The sequence below is a fragment of the Myiozetetes cayanensis genome, unplaced genomic scaffold, assembly GCF_022539395.1.
Source record: "Myiozetetes cayanensis isolate MyiCay16 unplaced genomic scaffold, myiCay2020 scf1, whole genome shotgun sequence".
In the NCBI taxonomy this organism is placed as follows: Eukaryota; Metazoa; Chordata; class Aves; order Passeriformes; family Tyrannidae; genus Myiozetetes; species Myiozetetes cayanensis.
In genome coordinates, this window is record NW_026086604.1 from 113679336 (window position 1) to 113699589 (window position 20254).

General features: G+C 35.2%; 1 protein-coding gene across 4 annotated transcripts in view; it reads left to right on the top strand.

The window, feature by feature from the left end:
- The window catches only part of ZNF385D (zinc finger protein 385D), a 410633-nt gene that overhangs the window by 348695 nt on the left and 41684 nt on the right, over positions 1-20254 (top strand). For all 4 annotated transcript variants that reach the window (XM_050316496.1, XM_050316486.1, XM_050316505.1 and 1 more), the window contains one exon: positions 144-306. In XM_050316496.1, the coding sequence (XP_050172453.1) occupies positions 144-306 (163 nt within the window). The remainder of the gene's footprint in view (positions 1-143; positions 307-20254) is intronic.

The following is a 20254-nucleotide window of genomic DNA, read 5'->3' on the forward strand; positions in this document are numbered from 1 at the left end:
TAAATATAATTTCCTGTTTGGTCACTACTTGGATAATGTGAACGGTACCCATTATTGAAAGGTAGTCTGTATTTGTACTAATACAGAGAATGCCAGTTTAGAAATGAGCCTGATTGCATGGTTCATTTTGTTCTCCTTTGTAGAGCCAGGCTGCGGCCCACTACAAAGGCACTAAACATGCCAAGAAGCTCAAAGCACTGGAAGCCATGAAAAATAAGCAGAAATCTGTTACTACCAAGGACAGCGCAAAGACTACCTTCACTTCCATCACTACCAATACCATCAATACCAGCTCTGACAAAACAGGTTAAGCGACAATCTTTGTTGGTTTCATTTGTTTTGGTTTTGATTTGCTTTGTGTTTTGGTTTGGTTTTTTTTTTCCTTGTTTAATTCCATGTCTGTTTGTTTATGTGCTTGCCACATTTATTCATGCTTGATCCATCTTTCTGTGTAATACTGATTTCTTTTAGTCCTTTCAGTAGGCTGGTGAGAGTTTGATGGTTATGTAGCCAATTTCTCTTAGTGAAAAGAGGCTTGACATTCTTTTACAATGGAATGCAATACTCATGACTTGATTAACGTATCAACTGATCTAAACCTCCTGGTCTGTATGCAGTATCTCTCTATAAATAATTATATATGGCACATTACTTTTAACCACAATGTAACAAATTTCACATTGTGTGTAAAGCCTCTTAAAAAGCATTTTCAGTAAAAACCTAATTTTCATGAATTTCAAACATTGCATTATTGTTTTAAAACGGATATTGCATGGTTTTTAATTGGAAAGAGCTGTATAACCTCTATTCAATCAGGTAAGTGCTATTGATACCAATTATTCTGCTTAAATTCTGCTTAAATGAGTCTTCAGACTGAAATAATAGCATTTAAATTATTGTGTGCGTAAAAGTTGCTTCTTTGCAAATAAAATCTATGTGAGTATTTGTAAAGTCAACAGGATTTTGTTGAGATTGCATTTGAAATGTAGCTATTGCTGGAAATATCAATGGCAGGTTGGAAGATCACTAAGGGGTAGTCTAGCATCTGACAAGGTATAACTGCTCTTGTTATATATATATATATAAAGGGATACAGTTTGCATATTTAGTCATAACCAACCCCCCTTCCCCAAACAAGACAAAAATAAGCATAGTAAAAAAAAGCTAAAGCTCTGAAACATCAGAGACCTACCTACTGATGCTGAAAACTACTCATTTGGAACCAGTCCTGATGCAATAAGTTAAGCAGTGTAAATGGATATGGACTAACCAATTAATATAACAGAAAAGTACCTTGCAGACATGTGTAGTACCTTCCTTGAGATACATCTTCACTATATTTGTTATAGACAGATATCTTTATGTCTATCTCTCTCTATATATATATCTTTGTTATACCCTTTATTGTAGACAGCATATCTTTTATTGAGATTTATAACAATTATAATGGGATGACTTTAAAAAACATTATTTTTGTGTTTGTTAAAAAAAAAAAAAGAACACATTCTGAGAACTTTTGTATCATGAAAGAAATGAAGCGTGGGAGAATAGGAACAACGTCAAACATTATTTGTGAAAATATGTGTTTCTAAACATACAAATACCTTTAAAAGTTTTTCCTGCTGTTCCATGTTGATGTATTTAGAAAAGGAAGGAGGATGTTGTGTGAAAAGAGTGATTTATTTTTTTCCCAAAATATGATCTAGTGGTTGGAGAAAATAACTGAAGAAAAGAGAGATCTTTTAAAGCTTTAAAATGTATTATTCAAAACCTTTTATCTTATGTTGTGTAAATTTGAAGGATTTTCCAAGGTGCCTTAAAAACAGTCTGTCTTTCCATCAAACTTTGAATTAGATCCCTGACATGATATATGAACTGTCTTATATCCAAGGTCAGTAGTACAAATCAGTTTTTATATTGGCATAAGTAGGAAAATATCAGGAATCTAGCTGCACACACAAGCAATGGCCTATGCAGGAGTTTTCTCAGCTTTACACATGGTTTTTAACTTTCTGGATTAATTTCATAGAATGTGTGTATACACATATGTATGTACATGTATAAATATATGTATTCTATTTAAGATATACTGACCTTTATGGCATTTTAAAAGACACATATTGAGATTAATTGACAAGCAACCCTAAATCAGACAATTTCTTAAAATATTGATATCCATATTCAACTACTGGCAAAAGCCCTATTCAATCAGTGGTATTCAAAGGAAGGCAGCAAGCTCTGCCCAGATTCAGTTATTACAGGTCAGCATTGATGTGATGGGCAACAGAATAACATCCTTGGTGTCAAACACATATATTTATACATGTGAGGAAAAAAAAATAATTGGGTAACCAAAAGGATGAATTTTTTCTGTCTACTATGACAAGTTAAAAATTTCATAAATTGAATTTTCTTTTCTTTCCAGTTGTTTTTATATCTTATATTTACTGGATAAAAATTTTAAGGGCAAAATTATTTTAGAAAGCCAGAATAACCTCAGAATACACTGTGCTGTGAGTTTGCACATATTTAAATGATTACTGTAAAAGTCAAATAGTCTGATAGTACTATGCAGTTCTTAGAGAGTAGTTGTACTAATGAATATAATTCATTAATTAATCCTTCTTAACTAGAAATAAGTTTTGTTACTAAGACCGATGTACTTGTGATCATTTGGAACAAAAGATTTTTCTACAGTATTTTTAAGCTGTCTGCTGAAGATTAATACTTGATCCCAAATACACTGAGGGTAGGGTCATGTTCATATCACCTCTTATATATCATCTACAGCGGTGGTTAAATGGTGAATTGCATGTCAGTCACAGCACATTGGTCAGCACAGGGTACACTGGTTCCGTGTACCCTTAGCAGCTCCAGTAAACAAAATTTCATCAGGAAATCTGCAGTGCTATGCAATGAGGATTATGAAAAAAATCACAAGGTATACAAACTGATTCAAGAGCTAAAGAAGCAATTTGTTATGTTGCTTGTTCTGTAACTGTTCTTTTAGATGTGGCGCCAGCATGTGTTATTGGCACTGTGCAGCTCACAATGTAAGCAAATTCCTTAAAACCTCTCATACATGATTCCTGGTGTTTAAATTATGTGTTAAGGAGAAAATGTAAAATATGGGGTTAGTTTGCTTGTTCTGTGAAAGTCACTAATTTATTGGTTTTCCCTTTAAACAAACTTTTAGAATTATTAGGAGGCTTGAACTTGAGAAATCTTTGGGGAAATAAAATATCATGAATAGTTATGTTGACAAACATAATGGGCAATGCCATTCTCAAGATGTGGGAACTTTGTTATCAATTCTATTATTTAACATCATTCTTTAATTGGTATTTACCATTTTTTATGTTATACCCGTAGTCACTTAGGACAGAAAACGTGACCATTCCAAGACAAAACCTACTTTATGGTATCATACAAGCCGGATTTCAGTATTTCATGATTCTCCAGTTCATGGGTGACAATAAAAATTCATATTTTTGCTATATACTAACACACATGCATACATGCCTTTATTGTTGCTTTTGAATGCTATACACTGTCTTAAATCCTTTGTACTTAAATGCAATGAACAGCTCTTAAAAACAGAGAAAAATGTTATGAGCAGAAATAGTGTGTATCTGGGCCAAGGCACAGACAAGATCATCTATCACTAGTACAGTCTTAACAGCTATGAGGTCCCTGTGCTGTCAGAGAACAAAATACTGGCACCCATCCCAAAAAACTTACAGTTCTACAGAAGATGAAAGACAACTTAGGGAAACAGACACTGTAAATGTAACAGGCAGGTGTTTTAAAGGAGTGGTGACATAAACATGTTCAAATAGTACAGGCATCACAAGAAATGAAAACACTGAGGTATGGATGAGAAGAAAAAGGAAGAGGTTTGTTTTTTTTCTCAGATACTGAATGTATGTGTGGGTAACAGCATGGGGAAAAGCCTAAGTTCTCTTATTTTTTCTTCACTGAGACATGAAAATTCTTCTGTGGAAAAAAAATTTAGTTTCACTACCCCTTTACAACCTTCCCTCCCCTCCCCCCTCCCACCCTTTTTCTTTTTATCTAAGAAGTGATAAGATATTTCTGGTCAACAGATGAAAGTTGTTCCTGAAATACTAATTCAGTCCAACTGGGATAATTCTGAAATAGAGAGTACTTGGAGTGGGAGAAAACAATCATTCTGGCAAGGTCTTGGGCATAAAAGTGAGGACAGGAGAGAGAAAGAAATTGGAAATACCTTGGTAAGACAGGGTAAACTCTGAAGGAGGGGGAAGGAAGACAGCATGAAACAAAAATGTTGAGAAAGATATGCAGGAGTTTGGCAGCCACAATACTACAGGATCACAGAATTTTTGAGGTTCTGTGAAAGGATGTCAAAATGGGCATCTGAAGATTGACAAGGCTACCCCTCCAGGTCAGAGTGGAGTTAGCCTGAGCAGGATGCTGAGTATCTTTCTCAACTGAGTTTTGAGTAACTTCACAACCTTTTGTTGGCAACTCATTCTACAGTTTAACCAGCTTAGAATTAAGAAGAGTAAAGAAGTTTTTTTTTATATATCAGTGCAACCTCCTGTATTTCAGTTTCTGGCTGTTTTGTCTTGTCGTCTCACTTGACACCACTGGTTTTTTTATTCCCTGATCTGATAGATATTTATATACACTGCTGGCTTATGTTTCAAGTAGTGCCCACCAGGATCCCAGGTCCTTCTTCACAAAGATACTGTCCAGATGCTTAACCCCCAGCCCAGACTGGTGTGTAGGGTTATTGCTTCACAGCTGTGGGACTTTCACGCTTCTCTTCACTGAACTTCAGAGGACTCCTGTTGTTCAACTTCTCCAGTCAATCCAGGTCCCTCTGAAGGGCAACTCACCTATTTGCTATATCAGGTACTCCTCCCAGTTTTTAATCATCAGAAAGCTTGTTGAAGGTGCACTCTGTCCCATTATCATTAATGAAGACTTCTAAAACTATTGGACAATCTGTTCTAGTGCACAGTCACCTGTACAGTAAAGAAGCATTTTCTGCCCACTGCCTCTTGTCCTATTGCTTGGCACCACCGAAAGGAGCCTGGCTCCATCTTCTTGACATACTCCTTTCATATACCTACAGATAGTGATAAGGCCCCCTCTCAGTCATCTCTTCTTGAGGATGAACAGGCCCAACTCTCTCAACCTTTCCTGCTAAGACAGATACTCCAGTCCCCAAGTCATCCTTGTAGCTCTCTGTTGGACTTGGTCCAGGAGCTCCATGTATCTCTTTTACTGGGGAGCCCAGAACTGGACACAGCATTCCAAATGCAGCCTGGAACCAGGGCTGAGTAGAGAGGCCAGATCACATCCCTCGCCCTGCTGGCAATGCTCTTCCTTAATGCACCCCAGGATACCATTGGCCTTCTGGACCACTGGATACACTGCTGGCTCATGGGCAGCTTATTATCTACCAGGACCCCCAGGTCCTTCTCTGCAGAGCTGCTTTCCAGCAGGTTGGCCCCCAGCCTATACTGGTGCATGGGGTTATTTTTCCCCATGTGCAGGACCCTGCTCTTGCCTTTGTTGAATTTCAAAAAGTTTTTCTCTCTACCCATCCCTCCAATTTGTTGAGGTCCTGTAGAAGGGCTGCGCAGCCCTCTGGGGTATTGGCCACTCCTCACAGCTTTTTGTCATCAGCATACTTGCTGAGGAGGCATCTACCCCTTCATCCAGGTCACTGATGAGTAAGTTAAACAATACTGGGCCCTCTATTGAACCTTGGGGGACACCACTGAGTGACAGGCCTCCAACTAGACCTTGTACCACTGATTAAACCTCTCTGGGATCCTCCATTCACCTCACTACGCACTCATCTAGTTCACACTTCCTGAGTTTGCCTATAAGGATATTGTGAGAGACAGTGCCAAAAGCCTCGCTGAAGTCCAGATAGACGATATCTGCTACTCTCCCCTCATCAATCCAGGTGGTTGTTTCATTGTACAAAGCAATCAGGTTGGTCAAACGTGATTGTAGTGAATCCGTGCCGACTACTTCTGATCACCTTCTTGTCATCCATGTAGACAGAGATGCCCTCCAGAATGAGGCACTCTGTCACCTTTCCAGGGATTGAGGTGGGGCTTACTGGCCAGTAGTTCCCTGGTTCCTCCTTGCTCTTTTTGAAGAGTGGGGTAACGTTTTCTTTCTTCCAGTCTTCAGGCACATCATCTTTGAAAGATGATCATGAGCATCCTAGCTAAGGTGTCTGCCAGCTCTCTCAGCACTCATGGATCCATCCCATCAGGGCCCATGGACTTGTAGATACCAGGTTTGCCTAGGTCTTCTCTAACCCAATCCTCTTGGACTAAGGGAAAGTTGTCTTTCTGACATTCCTTTACCCTGATCTCCTAGGTCAGAGATTCCTGATTTTGATTTGTTTGTTTTGAAAAACATGAACCCTTTTCTCATCTAATATTTTAGACATGGGAAGAAAATTATTGCCTTATAAAAGTAGATTTCTAGAGTATGTATGATATGGTAATAAAACATTAACTTCATCTTTCTCATATTATCTTCAACCATAGGTGTCCTAGTGAGCACATACTATTAGAACATTGTGTCTCTCAGATCTAGTAAGAAGTCAAGGGACTGTGCTATTAGTCAGCAGGTACTGCTTCAGTCAAGATTCAAAATTTCTGTTCTAAATTGTAGGGAAAACATCAAACATAGTGCTCAAATGAATACTTGTTTGTATGAATATTTGTAAATGGACAACATACAGCTGAGAAGTACTACACCAGTTTCATTTAGAAATATAAAGAGATATTCTTTGATTGTATTTATATTAATATGTTATTGCATGTTTAATTGCAATATATGACCTTCTTTGTTCAAGACCAGTACTTTACTGTTGTTTCCTCCAATATCATGGATTCGCATGCCTTTGTTACTTTCTTTTATCACTTAGATGGTCAATGCCATGTGTTACATCAGTCCTGTGCACAGTTGTGTTTGTGCAGTTTCTGGTTCGGGTCCAGAACTTGTAATGGAAAGAAAGTCCCATTTTAAAACGAAAATCAGTTTCCTCAAATCTCTGCTTTCCGTTTATTTACACTTTAATTTCTTCTCTCTCACATTCAGCTGTTTATAATAAACGTACATTTTGGCAGTGGCTAGACTTAAATGTTTATGGGGACTTCTATATATTAAAAATTACTGTATTGTTTCTGGTATTGCTTTGTGGAGCTACCCTATTTTATCACTTATTCTTCACATTACTTGTTTAATCCTTTGTTCTTCATGACAAACTACCCTAACTTTTCCTTTCCTAAGGAAAGCTAAAGACACACTGATGTATTTGTGATACTAATATATAGTTAATATTAGTATGTTAGATATATATATTATATACATTATATATATACATATATTTATATACATATATGAGACATAAACTAATTTATATTTAATTAAAATTTATGCTATTTATTAGGATTTTTATAGGCAGCAGATTTACTTGTAATCTTTTCTAACTAAAAGAAACTCTATTTCAAATAATAATACTAATGTGAACTGTATTTAAAATTCAAAATATTATTTAATAATATTTAAAATCTACTGGTGTATGCAGAAACAACTTACTGTATGATCCCAGTGTGAAATTTGCTGGCACAACTGAGGCTGGCACAACTTAGGGATATCCTTTTGTATGTAATTATTATAGTACTACATGAAGGACGTTTAATCTAGGAATACAATTCAGTGCAGTCTGTTTGTTTAACTTACCTGTTTTATTTCTATATGCTTTATTATATCATAAAGTGTGCTTTTGTTTCAGCAAGTGATTTCTTGAGATCATTTTAGCATTGCTTAGGGCACAACAAAATTAACAGGCTAACTCTGGGTTCAGCTTGTGAGATGATGGATGTAAACTGATTTCCCTTAAAAGTCAATGTTTTACTACACATCAAAAAGTTGAAAATATGAAATAGTAAATGAGGAGTAATTGCATGGTCGTTAGCACAGCACAGATGAATTTCAGAGCAAGCTATGTCTTCATGGACCACTTCCCAGTCACCCAATTCCTAAAGCTGAACTTTTTCTTTTTTAATTTTATTTGAATGAAAAATCTTTAAAAGCAACTATAGTCTGAAAGTGATGCTCTTGTTTTCTGATTCTCTTGTCATTTGGTTGGAAATTAGAAATTACTGTTTCACGGCTATTGGTTCTCTTAATCATATGCTTGGAAAAGTCAGCCCAAACCAGTGAAATTAAACCCTGCAACACCATCTTTCACTTTAAATTGTCTAAGCTTTGACTTTACCATACTGCAGACAATCTCTAGCTAACTGCAGCACTTAACGTTATCAGCATTCCACAGACTGTTGTACCAATTTTGTATTAGAGCTTGATGGCAATTTGGAAGACAATAGCTTCCCTTTTGATCTCTTTGTAGAACTAGGACTTTTTCTTTCTTTCTTTCAGAGTGTAGCTAAATGGTGATAAAAAAATTACAGTAATTTATGTGTGCCTCAGTTGATCGTGAATGTGAAATAAAATCCTTCTTTGCTTGCATCCACGTATGCTGAGAGCTCCATCATATGAACACCATGTGTTTTCTTGTGGGCCTGGCTGCCTTGACAACAATTTTATGCTTGAATAATCCTGCAGATAGAAACCACTGTTGTCAGTCACAACATCTGTATCAGCCTATTGAACCAGTATGAAAAGTCCAGTACTAACAACAGTGTTGTTCGTAGGTCTGAAAAGACTTTTCTGTTGAAATATTAAGTAGAGTATTTCATAGTACCTCAGGGAAATGTCAACTTGGCTGCTGTATGCCCATAGTAGTAACTACAAATCTTGGGAGTAATCTTCTTTTTATTAGATGTCTGTTTATCAGAGTTATTCATCAGTATTGCTCTAAATAAAGCACCATAGCATACATCTGCTTGATGACTACTCATTCTTCATGGTGCATTTTGTTGTTATGTAGGGAATGGCATTGACATCAGGTACTAGGACGGGTCTGAAGGCACCGCAGTTGTAGCCATCCAGATTAAAAAAAAAATCATAGTACTGCAGTCCTAGATCTTCTTTCAAGTTTTTATTGATTCAGAAGCCTGTTACTGTTGAGTAATTGTTTATGGACTAATTTAGAATGGAGTAGATCCAATGCTCTCAGATAGGTGGTCAGATTTTGCAAGTATGGAATTTTTCAAATGAAAAGTGTCTGTTTCGAGGGCAACAAAAGAGTAGGTAGGTCCTCATTTAAGTGATCCATCTTTTTTCAAGCCGACATCATATTGAAATAGGAAGTAGTCTGTTAGCTTTGGAGAACTGGTCTTCTTTAGTGAGGGACATTTCTAAGTCAAAACCAACCTCATCTCCAAAGATGCCTGGAGCTTGCTTAGGTTGTTTTCTTTTGTGTTCCGTGTCTCATCCTTGACATACCTAAATCAAGAAAGGTGAGGAGTGTGGTTGAGAATATGAGTAAATGTACTGTGCTAAATGTTGGAGCCATTGCTGTGTGATGCCCATACAGCACCATTCAGAGGGATCTAAAGACAGCCATAGCTGAAATAGTTGTATTAATAAACATGGGGGAATTTACTTTACCCAATCCTTGGCCATTTCATTTGACATTCATGTTACAAAAACTCAGGACAGCAGAAATCATTCTTTCTAGAGACAGACTATTCTATGTGCATATAGTAGGTGTTTCCAGAAATAGACCAAAACTGAGTAATATTAAAAACTACTGTAACAATGTGAAGAACAATTTTATTTTGCAACAATTGTATTTATTCTGTCTTCCATTTGGTATTTAAAAACTTTCAGTAATGTATTTGAAGTCTTTGCAGATCAGTGATTTCTTTCCTCGGGTAGAGAAATCTTATAGGTGAAATTCTTCCATAATGTGTCATTTTTTTGCTAAAATATACCTTCCACTTACTGTATTAATGGAGTTAGACTTCACAAATATTTGTTTTATATTTGGTCCCTGTCAAAGATACAACAAACTGAAATGTCAGACAGGACCAAAGACTTTCTCAGTTCCTGCCATTGTTCCCCTTCCTTACCCCTAAAGAAAAAAAAAGTATTGTGTTTTGAATTAGTGAATATATGGCAAAATACAAAAATCCATCTAACATCTAGTTGTTTTAAGGTTTGCTAGCATTGCAGTTGCAATTCATCTAAATAAACCTAAGCTAAGTTTAAGCTAAGCTTAGGTTTTGTAAGGTATATTAACACCAGCAAACATCAAGTTATCTTGAGACAAAGCAGTATCTGTTTGAGAAGGAAAGTAAACATGCTGTTTGTCTTCATGCACCTGAATTCTTAGACTTAATGCAGTTTCTCTTGTGCTAAATGGCTTGCTTGAAGGTAGTTCAGGCAGACCACACCTATAACTTCAGAAGAGGTATGTTCAGAGTCTCTTATTCTCAAGATTCATATAGTGCTCCAAACATTTTGAAGAATTATTGTGTGTTTCTCATTTTATTTTTTGTACATTCTATACTCCTCTGTGATATATCAAACAGTGGTCTCTCAGTATTAAAACTCATGTTTTATGGCATGTCCACAGCAGAATAAGTATCAAAGGAGCTAGAACAATTTATGTAAATTAGAAATTAAGAACTACAGAATAGTATTATAGGAAACAAATGGATACAAAAATAAATATAGGCTCATCAAGGGAAATAAAAAGGTACTTTTATAAGTAATGGGAACTAGGGAACTGTGTCTTAATAGATTTAATTTGAGAAGGGAAGAAACCAGTTTACTCATGTAAACTTGATGATAATGTTGATGTTGAAATGTTTTCCATGCTAATGGCAAGATTAAGTGTATTTAACTACAAGGGCTAAATTAGACAACAGATCAGGAAAACTTGCATAAGAGTTTTAAAAGAAGCAGATAAAGAGTGTTCTGGATAACTGTTATGTTTTTCTGTTCATTGTTGACACTGTAGAAAATCCAGAGGACTAGAAGAAAGTTAATGTTGGGTCAATATTCACAAAAGGTAAACAGGATGAGTCAAGTACTTATAGGTCTATTAACCTGACACTAATCTTGTGAAAAATAAAGCAGCAGCTGGCAGAGAACTAGAGTACTGAAGTAAATGAGATCAATTATATAATGGTAATGAATATGAATTGATAGAAAGTTAGACTTCCCTGCCTAAAATTGTTTTTATGAGATTAAACATTTGATTGAAACAGGGTAAGCATCCTGATGCTTTGTGTTTGCACAGCTCTAGAATCTGCAGAGGTTAAAAATTATCTAAGATACCGGAATGCTACAGAATTAGTATGGAACACATCAAGCAGCTTTAAGCCTGCTAATTATAGGCCTTGGAATGTAATCTTGAGGTACAAATTGGTGTAGAAATATTCCAATGAAATCCTTTTGCAATAAGGTTTTAATTCCAGTATAATCTTACATCATTTGTTACCTGCAAGCAACTATAAAGTCTTTACAAATGGCATAAAACCTAGAGTTTTGGGCAAGTAATAAAGATGAGCTGTAGATTCAGTGCATCAAATGTTTTTAATATAGAAAATAACCACATGGAATTTATTGAAAAGTTGGGGGATTTGATGTAAAGATGAGGCCTGCTTGGGAGTATAGGGCTAAATATCTGCTACACAGGAACCACTGGTATATAGTGATGCTTCCAGAAAGCCTTGTGAAAAAATCTTTTTTGAGAATGATGGAGGAATGTAAAGATTTTGGTTTATCTTATTACTGTAATTGAAATATTTATATTTTTTATTCAAAGAATGTCATGGAATGGAAACTTAAGTAAGATCTAATACGATTAGTGAAGAATTAAATAAGACCTAATACTAAAAGACCTAATGTGATAGATGCATTAAACTTGAGTATTTACTTTATAAAAAAAAATGTAAGCAGTATTTTGATTACGTTCTATAAAAATTTGCATGAAAACAGCAACCCTAATAGGAAAAGAACTCCTAGTATTTGGAAGATGTGGCAGTACCAAAAATGAAAGTGGAAAATATCTTTATTCCACAATCAAGAAAAAAGTTCTTAGCACTGAAAAGGATTATAAGATATACAAAATCTCATGTGAAATTCTGGTACTCATTTGACCAATGCTATTAGGTTTGACTCATGAATTAACAATAGAAGTCGTCTGGAAAATGTTCTGTTTTATGTCAGAGTAAACTGTGGATATATGTATCTTTTTCTGCCTTCAAATGAATAATTTGTCTTCCTGACTCCTCCCAGAAAAAAAGTTTTTATTACTTGAATAATGCAGATCTTGTGTATTATACATTTGACATATTCGGTAATGAAGTCCTCCAAGTGGCAAATATTATAAAACTTAAATTGAAATACGAGACCAATTTATTTGACTTCAGTCAAACAACATGCATTTTGAAAGCTCAGTAACTGATTCTTGAAGTATGTCCTACCTAGGTCATAAGACTTTATCCTTCTGTGTTTTGTACAGAACTGGACAAATAAATAAAGCTTGATTAAATAAAACCTTAGATAATTATACTTGCTGGTGTAGGTTTGTCTGGATAGACAAAGGCTTAATGGTGAAAACTGACTGTATCCTGTCTCAGTGTCCTTAATCTATGTCAAAAAATTGACTCTGAGAATTGAAAATATTTTATTTCTCTGGAAGAGTAATTTCTTTCTATAAATCATTACTCCTGCTTTAGTATTTTCTTTTTCTGTCATTACTAGAATTTAAATAAAATGAGAGTTAAAATCCCTCTTTTAATTCCCAAGCTGTATACTGTCAAGCATTCTTCCGACTTTCAATCAGAATTTAGTACTATTTCCTCTTCCTTGTTCCACTTCCTTATTCCACCTCTGATTAGTTTTAAGACTTATAATAATAATTTTAGAAGATTCAGAAGGATTTGATTATTTAGTCCAGTAGATCTGCACTGATCAAAGCACGGGTAGGTACATTAACCCATGTTTCCAGATAAGTATTAGGGAGAATGCAAATTAAAGAAGTCAGACTTTTTTTATCATACTTTTGAAATGATATTACATCTGCTGGCAAATAACCATTTTCTTACATTAGAGCACTGAAATGAACTCTTTAGTTCATTCACCTTATCAGAAGAGTCCTGAGACAGCTGCCATGAAGTTTTAATCCCTTCCTTTGCTATATTTTACTTTTTACTATTTCTGGTTCATTTTCTGCTCTGCTGATTTAATAGCTGCAAGTTTCTAGCATCATCTTAGCAGATCCTTCTGAAAGTTGCATCACTACGGCTATCTAGTCGAATTTGCTTGCAGTAGTTGCCCTTAATAAACCGATATTTGCCAGTAGGGAAAGATGCCTCACTTTTTTCCTCCTTTCAGGTATTGGAAAATAGCAGCAGCTATTGACAGCAGTACATAGGGAGATTGAAATACATGACAGATCTTGCCAAACAACTTTGTTATGCTATTTCATATCTGCTAGATCCTTGTTATGCCACCAGACACAGGGCAAGGGCAGTGGTTTGGAGAAGGATTAGTGCCTTATCTCCCTCACAGAGTATGACTAGTGTAAGTAAACTTCAGCAGAGATTTGATAGCTCAGTAGTGGGGACACTTTTAGTGTGTGTGTGCATGGGAGAGACAATGCTTACAGCCCCAAGGAGCACGCTTCTTGGGGAAAGCTTCTGAAAAAAACCAGTAGCATGGCTTGCAGGATCCCAAAATGTGAATCAGCTCTTTTATTTCAAACTGCTAAGATGTGAGAACTCTTAATCCAATAACAATTACCTTTGTGGCTGTAAACTCATGACTGATACTCCCCTTGTGAAAATTCATACACAGTAATCCATCTACAAAATGGATCACAAGTCAGGTAAATGTTTTCATTTAAATGTAGATAAATTCCTGCATAATATCTGGGTGGTCAGATACTGATTTACCAAGATGAAGAGAGGAAATAAAAGGGCTTTCATTCCTGCTGCTTTTTTCCTACTATAGTTTTCCAGGCTGAGGTGCATGTTGTGTCATGGGTCCTGCAGCTCCTGCTTCAGCGAGAGTGGTAACCACACTACTGAAGTTCATGCTGACAAAACCACTACCTCATCAGATCTGGAGCACCAACCTCCACTTGCACAGGGGCTCCATCTCTTTTTCAAGTTTTTAGCAGATATCTGAATACTTTCTGGATTCAAAGTCAGGGCACCCATTTAAGACTAGCTGAATTATTCAAAAGGCAAACAACCATCTATCTGAATATATAATTACTTATATATAGTTAATTAGTGTATTTGGGTAAATTCAAAGGAAAATTGCCCACCCTGCTACTGCAAATTTAAACCTTTAATCATCTCTTTTGTTGTTGATAATTTTCACTTTTAACATCTGTTTCACTGTGCAAAAGTTTGAGATTCTCATTCTGTTTTTCCTATGCCAGGGATTCTTCATGCTGTCCACTGTGATAGCTGTTCACAAATGCCAGGTTGTTACTGAATTGCCTTTTAATTATCCAATTGTGTGTCGAGCTCCAAGTCAAGGTCTCTTGTTGTCTCCTATCACAACTGTGAAGCTTGCTTCATGACTGTCATCTACTGTCATTTTAGTTTAAGCTTTTCACAATTCCTAGGTCACTGTAAAAAAAAGAAAGGAAATTAATGGGATTTTGAATTAGCTCACTCCTACTAATTAGCACTAACAATGTGGTTGTCCACTGCTGCATTTTTGTTGATCAGTAAAAGTCTCAAAGAACCATCTGTAAATGTCTCATTGTTTCCTTCAGGTAATATTCTTTCTAGTTCTTTAAAGAGATTTTTAAAAATGCAAAACTTCACTTTTCAGAACACTTCAAAGTAGACCTTTGAAATAGGAATACTCAGGGGAAACACAATGATGTAGAGAAAAAAAAACAGTCTAAGTGTTGTGGATACTAATCTGGTTCATCCATTTTGCATTATCCTCAGCCTCTGCCTATACTATTTTTATTCAGTTAGTTACTGACTGCTGTTTATGCAAAAACAAACAAAGAAAAATCCAACCAACAAACGAAGAATCCCAAAAAGTCAATCGCAAAAAGCAAACTCAAACAAACCCAGAACCGAAACCAGAGAATCAGGAAGAACAGTGTCTCTCTTTTCTGCACTTGAATGCAGCTTTGCTACTTACAACTTAGTATTTTTCTCTTCCTCGTGTGCTGCCAACAGGACACTGTATTGAGTCAAGGTACCTGTCATTATGGAATTCATGAGATATATTGCTGACATTTCCAGCCTTACATGTTTGGGAGTTCATTTATCTTCCTTTAGCAGTGTGTCACCACAGTCTGAGCAGCAGCTATTGTGTGTTCACTTGCTTTACGGTTGGCAGGGAGTGCTTTCCAGTGGCCGAGCCCACCTTTCTACCTACTAAGTCCTTCGGTACTCCTTTGAAGAACATGCCCATCTTTTTCAAGGTCATTACTGTATACTTGGGCAGTGTCTGAAGGGAGGGACAGGATTTGATATCTTGCCAAAGGAAGGAAGCTGTGTACATTTGATGAGTTTTGGGGTTTTGTTGTTTTTGGTTTGGTTTGGTTTGGTTTGGGTTTTTTTAATATATCTCTGATTATGTGAACTGAGCATAGTTAACCAAATATATTACTAACTGCTTCAACACCTGGTCTGAAGAATATATAATTATTTATGTTATTTAAATGGATTTTTGAGCATCTGACCTGAATATCTGAAGTACTGAAATGTAGTATTTGAAGTATTGGCAATGAAGTTAATAAATTGACCAGAAGAAGCCTTAGGAGACTGAAATATTCATTTCATAGACAGTTTAAGACATTTCTTAATTTAATTTAACCTCAGTGTGATCATTACCCAAGAGGCTTACAGAAATTGAATTTGACTTGAAGCTGTACAGTGTAGATGGGGAAAAAAGATGCATCTGTGTGGTACTGAATGATTGACTGATGTCAGAATAATGAAACTGATACCCCAAATTCTTCCTTCAGATATGAACAGTATTGCTTTCCTGAAAAAGCTGTGCTTTACCCGTCTATTGGGGTGTTATTACTCAGAAAGAAATTTTTGTATGAGACATAATAACCCATAGCGGTGGGGTTGGAACAACCTGACTTAGCTACAAGCTGGTGAAGCAACAATGTGATCTACAGAAGATTCTTCTTTTGGGTCTCTAAGGAAATGAATGATTTTGATAGAGAAGCACAGAATATTATTAACAATGCAGTCGTGTACAGCTTCTTTTATTGTTTTCCCACTTCAATTATGCCAAAAAACTTACCTGCTTTCCAGATCAGACGTATGATGTCAAACACATAGTTTCCGGCTTTAAAAGAAGTGCTGAAGTTCATCATAGTAGCATTATTTACAGACTATTTGTGAAGTTTTGTAAATGTACAGAATAAATACCCTGAAAAAGAATCCTTAAACAGCTACTACTGAAATTTATTTCATCTAAAGCTTCTGAATGGAATGTGTATTTTAAGTGCACCTAAAAGTTTTGACTATCATTGATAGAATTTTGCAAAGAGCCAGGGAGAAGTTTAAAGAGAATTTCCCCAGTGTCTTGCATAAATTTATATTTACAATTCATCACTGGTTGATAATAGTGTTATGAGTTAAATAATAATAGTAATAAATAATAAATGAATAATAAATAATAAATAAAATAAAAAATTCCTAAGCTAATAGAATGGGTTATCTGATTTCAATTCAAATTAGTTATGTAGCAATTGTATTGATTTGCACTAGGATTATCAATGTAGAAAAAAATCCCAGAAAGCTGGGACAGTTTTACATATGGAAAAATGGGAATAAAACATAGTGGAATTGAGGGAGGAATTCCAGAAGCTCCAGCTATGAATTAGGTCATACTAGTTGCAACATGAGCTATTTGGTAGCTATGTTGTTCAGAGCCCCAGAAACCACCAAACAAAACCTAGGAAGAGCCTCAGGATTTAGCTAGAGTGCATTAACTGCCTGTCAGTCTGGTATTTATATTTCTCTTTTTTTGTATCTTACTCAACAAATTCTAGTCCAAAATGGATTTGGGCCACTTGGTTTATGCTACATCCTCTGCCAAACCATGGGCATTTCTGTTTCCATAGACATCCTGACAGTGGCAACTTTTATCCAAAGAGCATAACTGATGTGGCACAGAGTAGCAAAGTGAATTATCTACTTTTAAGTGATGATACAAAACCTCTCTCTTTTCCTCTATTCATTCTATATGTGTAAATTTTCATGAGGTTCTCAACAAGCTGTGCTGTGCACCATGAATGTATTACTCCTACAAAAATGTACCTTGTGTACTATAGGTAACCAGACTTATCGCTTGAATTAATAACCTATTTGCCATTGATATCAAGACAGAGAAACGTTTTCCCTGAATATTTCTTGTGAAGATGACTTCGCATTTGGTTTTGTAGAAAGTAGAGTCTTAGATTTTACCTCTTTTTATATATGAGCATGACAAATATTTATCTGGACAACTCTGGCATTTCAGACTATAAAAAAATATTATATTAATGTCTTAGAAAACACAAATTGAGAGTTGATTCTACTGTGCTTGGTGTATATTTCTGGCAGTTCTGCTAAGGACAAGGTAGACTCATAGCTGTTATAGAAAAAAACACTGGTAGCACTATTCTACAGCAATTTGGTTTTCAGCGTTTTTTCTGAGTGAATCAGTTAACATATTTATGAAGCTGAACTGTGATTATGATATAATTTCTGATAAATGCTGAGTCATTGATTCTACCCTGTGTACATCAGGGTACTGTAAATATTTTTTTTTTTTTTTTAGAATGGGTATCTTTTCGCTGTGACCTTACAGTCCAATTTTATTACCTATTTATGCTGCAATATTTGAATGTAATTTGTGCCGGTAGGTTATTTATGTAGCCTCTGAAACTTCAGGCCTTATCTCTGCAGGCAAGAACTTTGTAGAGCAGTTGTAAACCTGGCAACCAGGTTTATTCTACTTTATGCTTGTAAACAGATTGTTATCTTAGATTATATACGGATAAGGAACTTCCATGAAAAATCATCTCCTAAGGAGAAAGAATTTGTTTACTGTTAGATAAAATACTAAGGAAAAAGAAGCAAATCTACTTAAAACATCCCTCCCCAAACCCCTAACATCATAACAATTTTTGTACCTCAAAATATATAAAAGGATTGCTTTGGTTCAGTTTTTTGTATGGTCTTGCACTCCTAGCTGAGCTTAGGAATTTTTCTGACTGATGCATAGTTATCAAAACTTATGTTAGCAAAAGGTTGGAAGAAGAGAGGAAAGGTCAATTCAAATCAAAAAGAAAATCTTTGTAGTAAAGGAACAGCAATTATCAGAAATTCTGCTTGTATTAATATTGTCTGAGCACATTATAAAGCATTTATCATAGCTAATGCTTTCCTGTCAAATCAAGTAATATTAGAAGAGAACTTTTACAATGAATATTAATATAAGAGACAGCCATAAGTGAAGTAAATTATAGAGGCATGTAAATTTAGTATTAAGTGCTACAGCAAATAGTCTTGCACTGTAAATTTCTTCTTCTAATGTTATTACAAAATTAGACCACTTGGTAGTCATCTGAAAGTTGCTGAACATGGATGCAAGTTTTCAAGTACTTTGCTTATGTGTCTAAGTTTAAATTAAAAGTCATATTCAGGAAAATGAGTTTACAGTCTGTGCACTCGTCTTATCAATTGTGCTACAGTTCTCAAATTCTGTTCATACATCAGAACACCTATCTACTATTCAACCATCTATGACAGTTTAGGCAAGTAAAGGAATAACTACAAGAATTATCCTTCTACATCAGAAATAAGGTGCATGAACTAAAATTTTGGCTGTCCATTTTGATACAGTTTTTTAAAGTGCCAGATTGTTGATTGTTTACTTGTTTTTTTTAATTCAAGATTCTTTACTTTTGACTGTCATTATAAAATTATGCATCCGGATTTGTGTTAGAATTTTTACATTTATCTCAATTTTGCTGTGCACCGTTTTGGATTAGGAAGTGAAAGAAAGACATTGGCACATTAAGGATTATGCATGAAGTTAGGCTTCATAGTTTTACCAATATATTGGTTTTGGTTTTGAGGTAGGGTTTTTTGGTAGTTTGTGGGTTTGGTTTTTTTGTGGAGGGAGTTAGCATTAATTAGCTATACTAACATCCAAATGATACCTTTCCAGGAAAATTCTTTTATGGGGAAATTGTGGCTGTTGTGTGTAGATATAATTTGGAACTTCTTTCCTTAATACCAAAACTCATTCAGAATCTTAATAAGTATCTGATAACTACAAAGACTGTTTCCATTAAGGTTTAGCAAAGCTAAAATCTTATTTGTAATAGTTTAAGTTGAAAAACAAATGTATTATACTTATTTACTTTTGATAGGTGATCACATTCAAACTTTTGAAGTTTTGAAAGCAGTTGCCACGTGTTATTTTTGTTGATCTTATTGTTGTCGTAGTGCTTTGAAGACTAATGATTCGTCTTCTACAATGAAAACAAAAATTTGCAAATCTTTATTTTAGATAAATGTTATCAATTAGCTTGAAATGGCAGTATTATTTTGATTCCATTCAGGGATATACCTAAGAAGCACTGAATAGAAACAAATCCATAAACTCTTTTTCAAATAAGCAAGTATGGAGCAAAGACACCATGGAATTTGGTAATATAATGAATTTCTGTCTAGTTAAAGGTCTTAGATATTTGAAGTGTTGAATTTAAGGACCTAAGTCTGAACTTAACCATTTTTAAAGCTTTTGCTCATATTTTATCTATATTTCAGAGACACCTTGGTTTTTACCATGTAAGTTTCTCATGCTGGCCTTCACAGAATCACCCTTTCACTTCCTTGTGTTTCACAGAATTAAGCAATTAGGGATTCATCAGACTTCTTATAATTACCATGGATATATTCTTTTATATTGCATCTGATATTTAGCTTAAGTGAGGATCAACATGTAACAGTCAAATAACCTGCTTGGAAATAAGTTAACTACCATTTATGGCTGCAACAGTCTCAGTTTATCCACAATTACAATCCCAATCATAATTTTCAAGTCACTTCCTTTTCAAGATTACCTAAGTCCATATACCATTACCTTTCAGATGTGAAACATACTTGAAAGCTGAACAAAGCTTTAAAATATAAAGTTTTTACAATAAGCTGCTTGCATCTTTCAATCCTTCATCAACAGATAGATCTTCAACATAATCAGGGAGACAAAAAAGTTTCTTTTATAAGTGAGGTGAAGAAAATATAATCATGCTTTACAT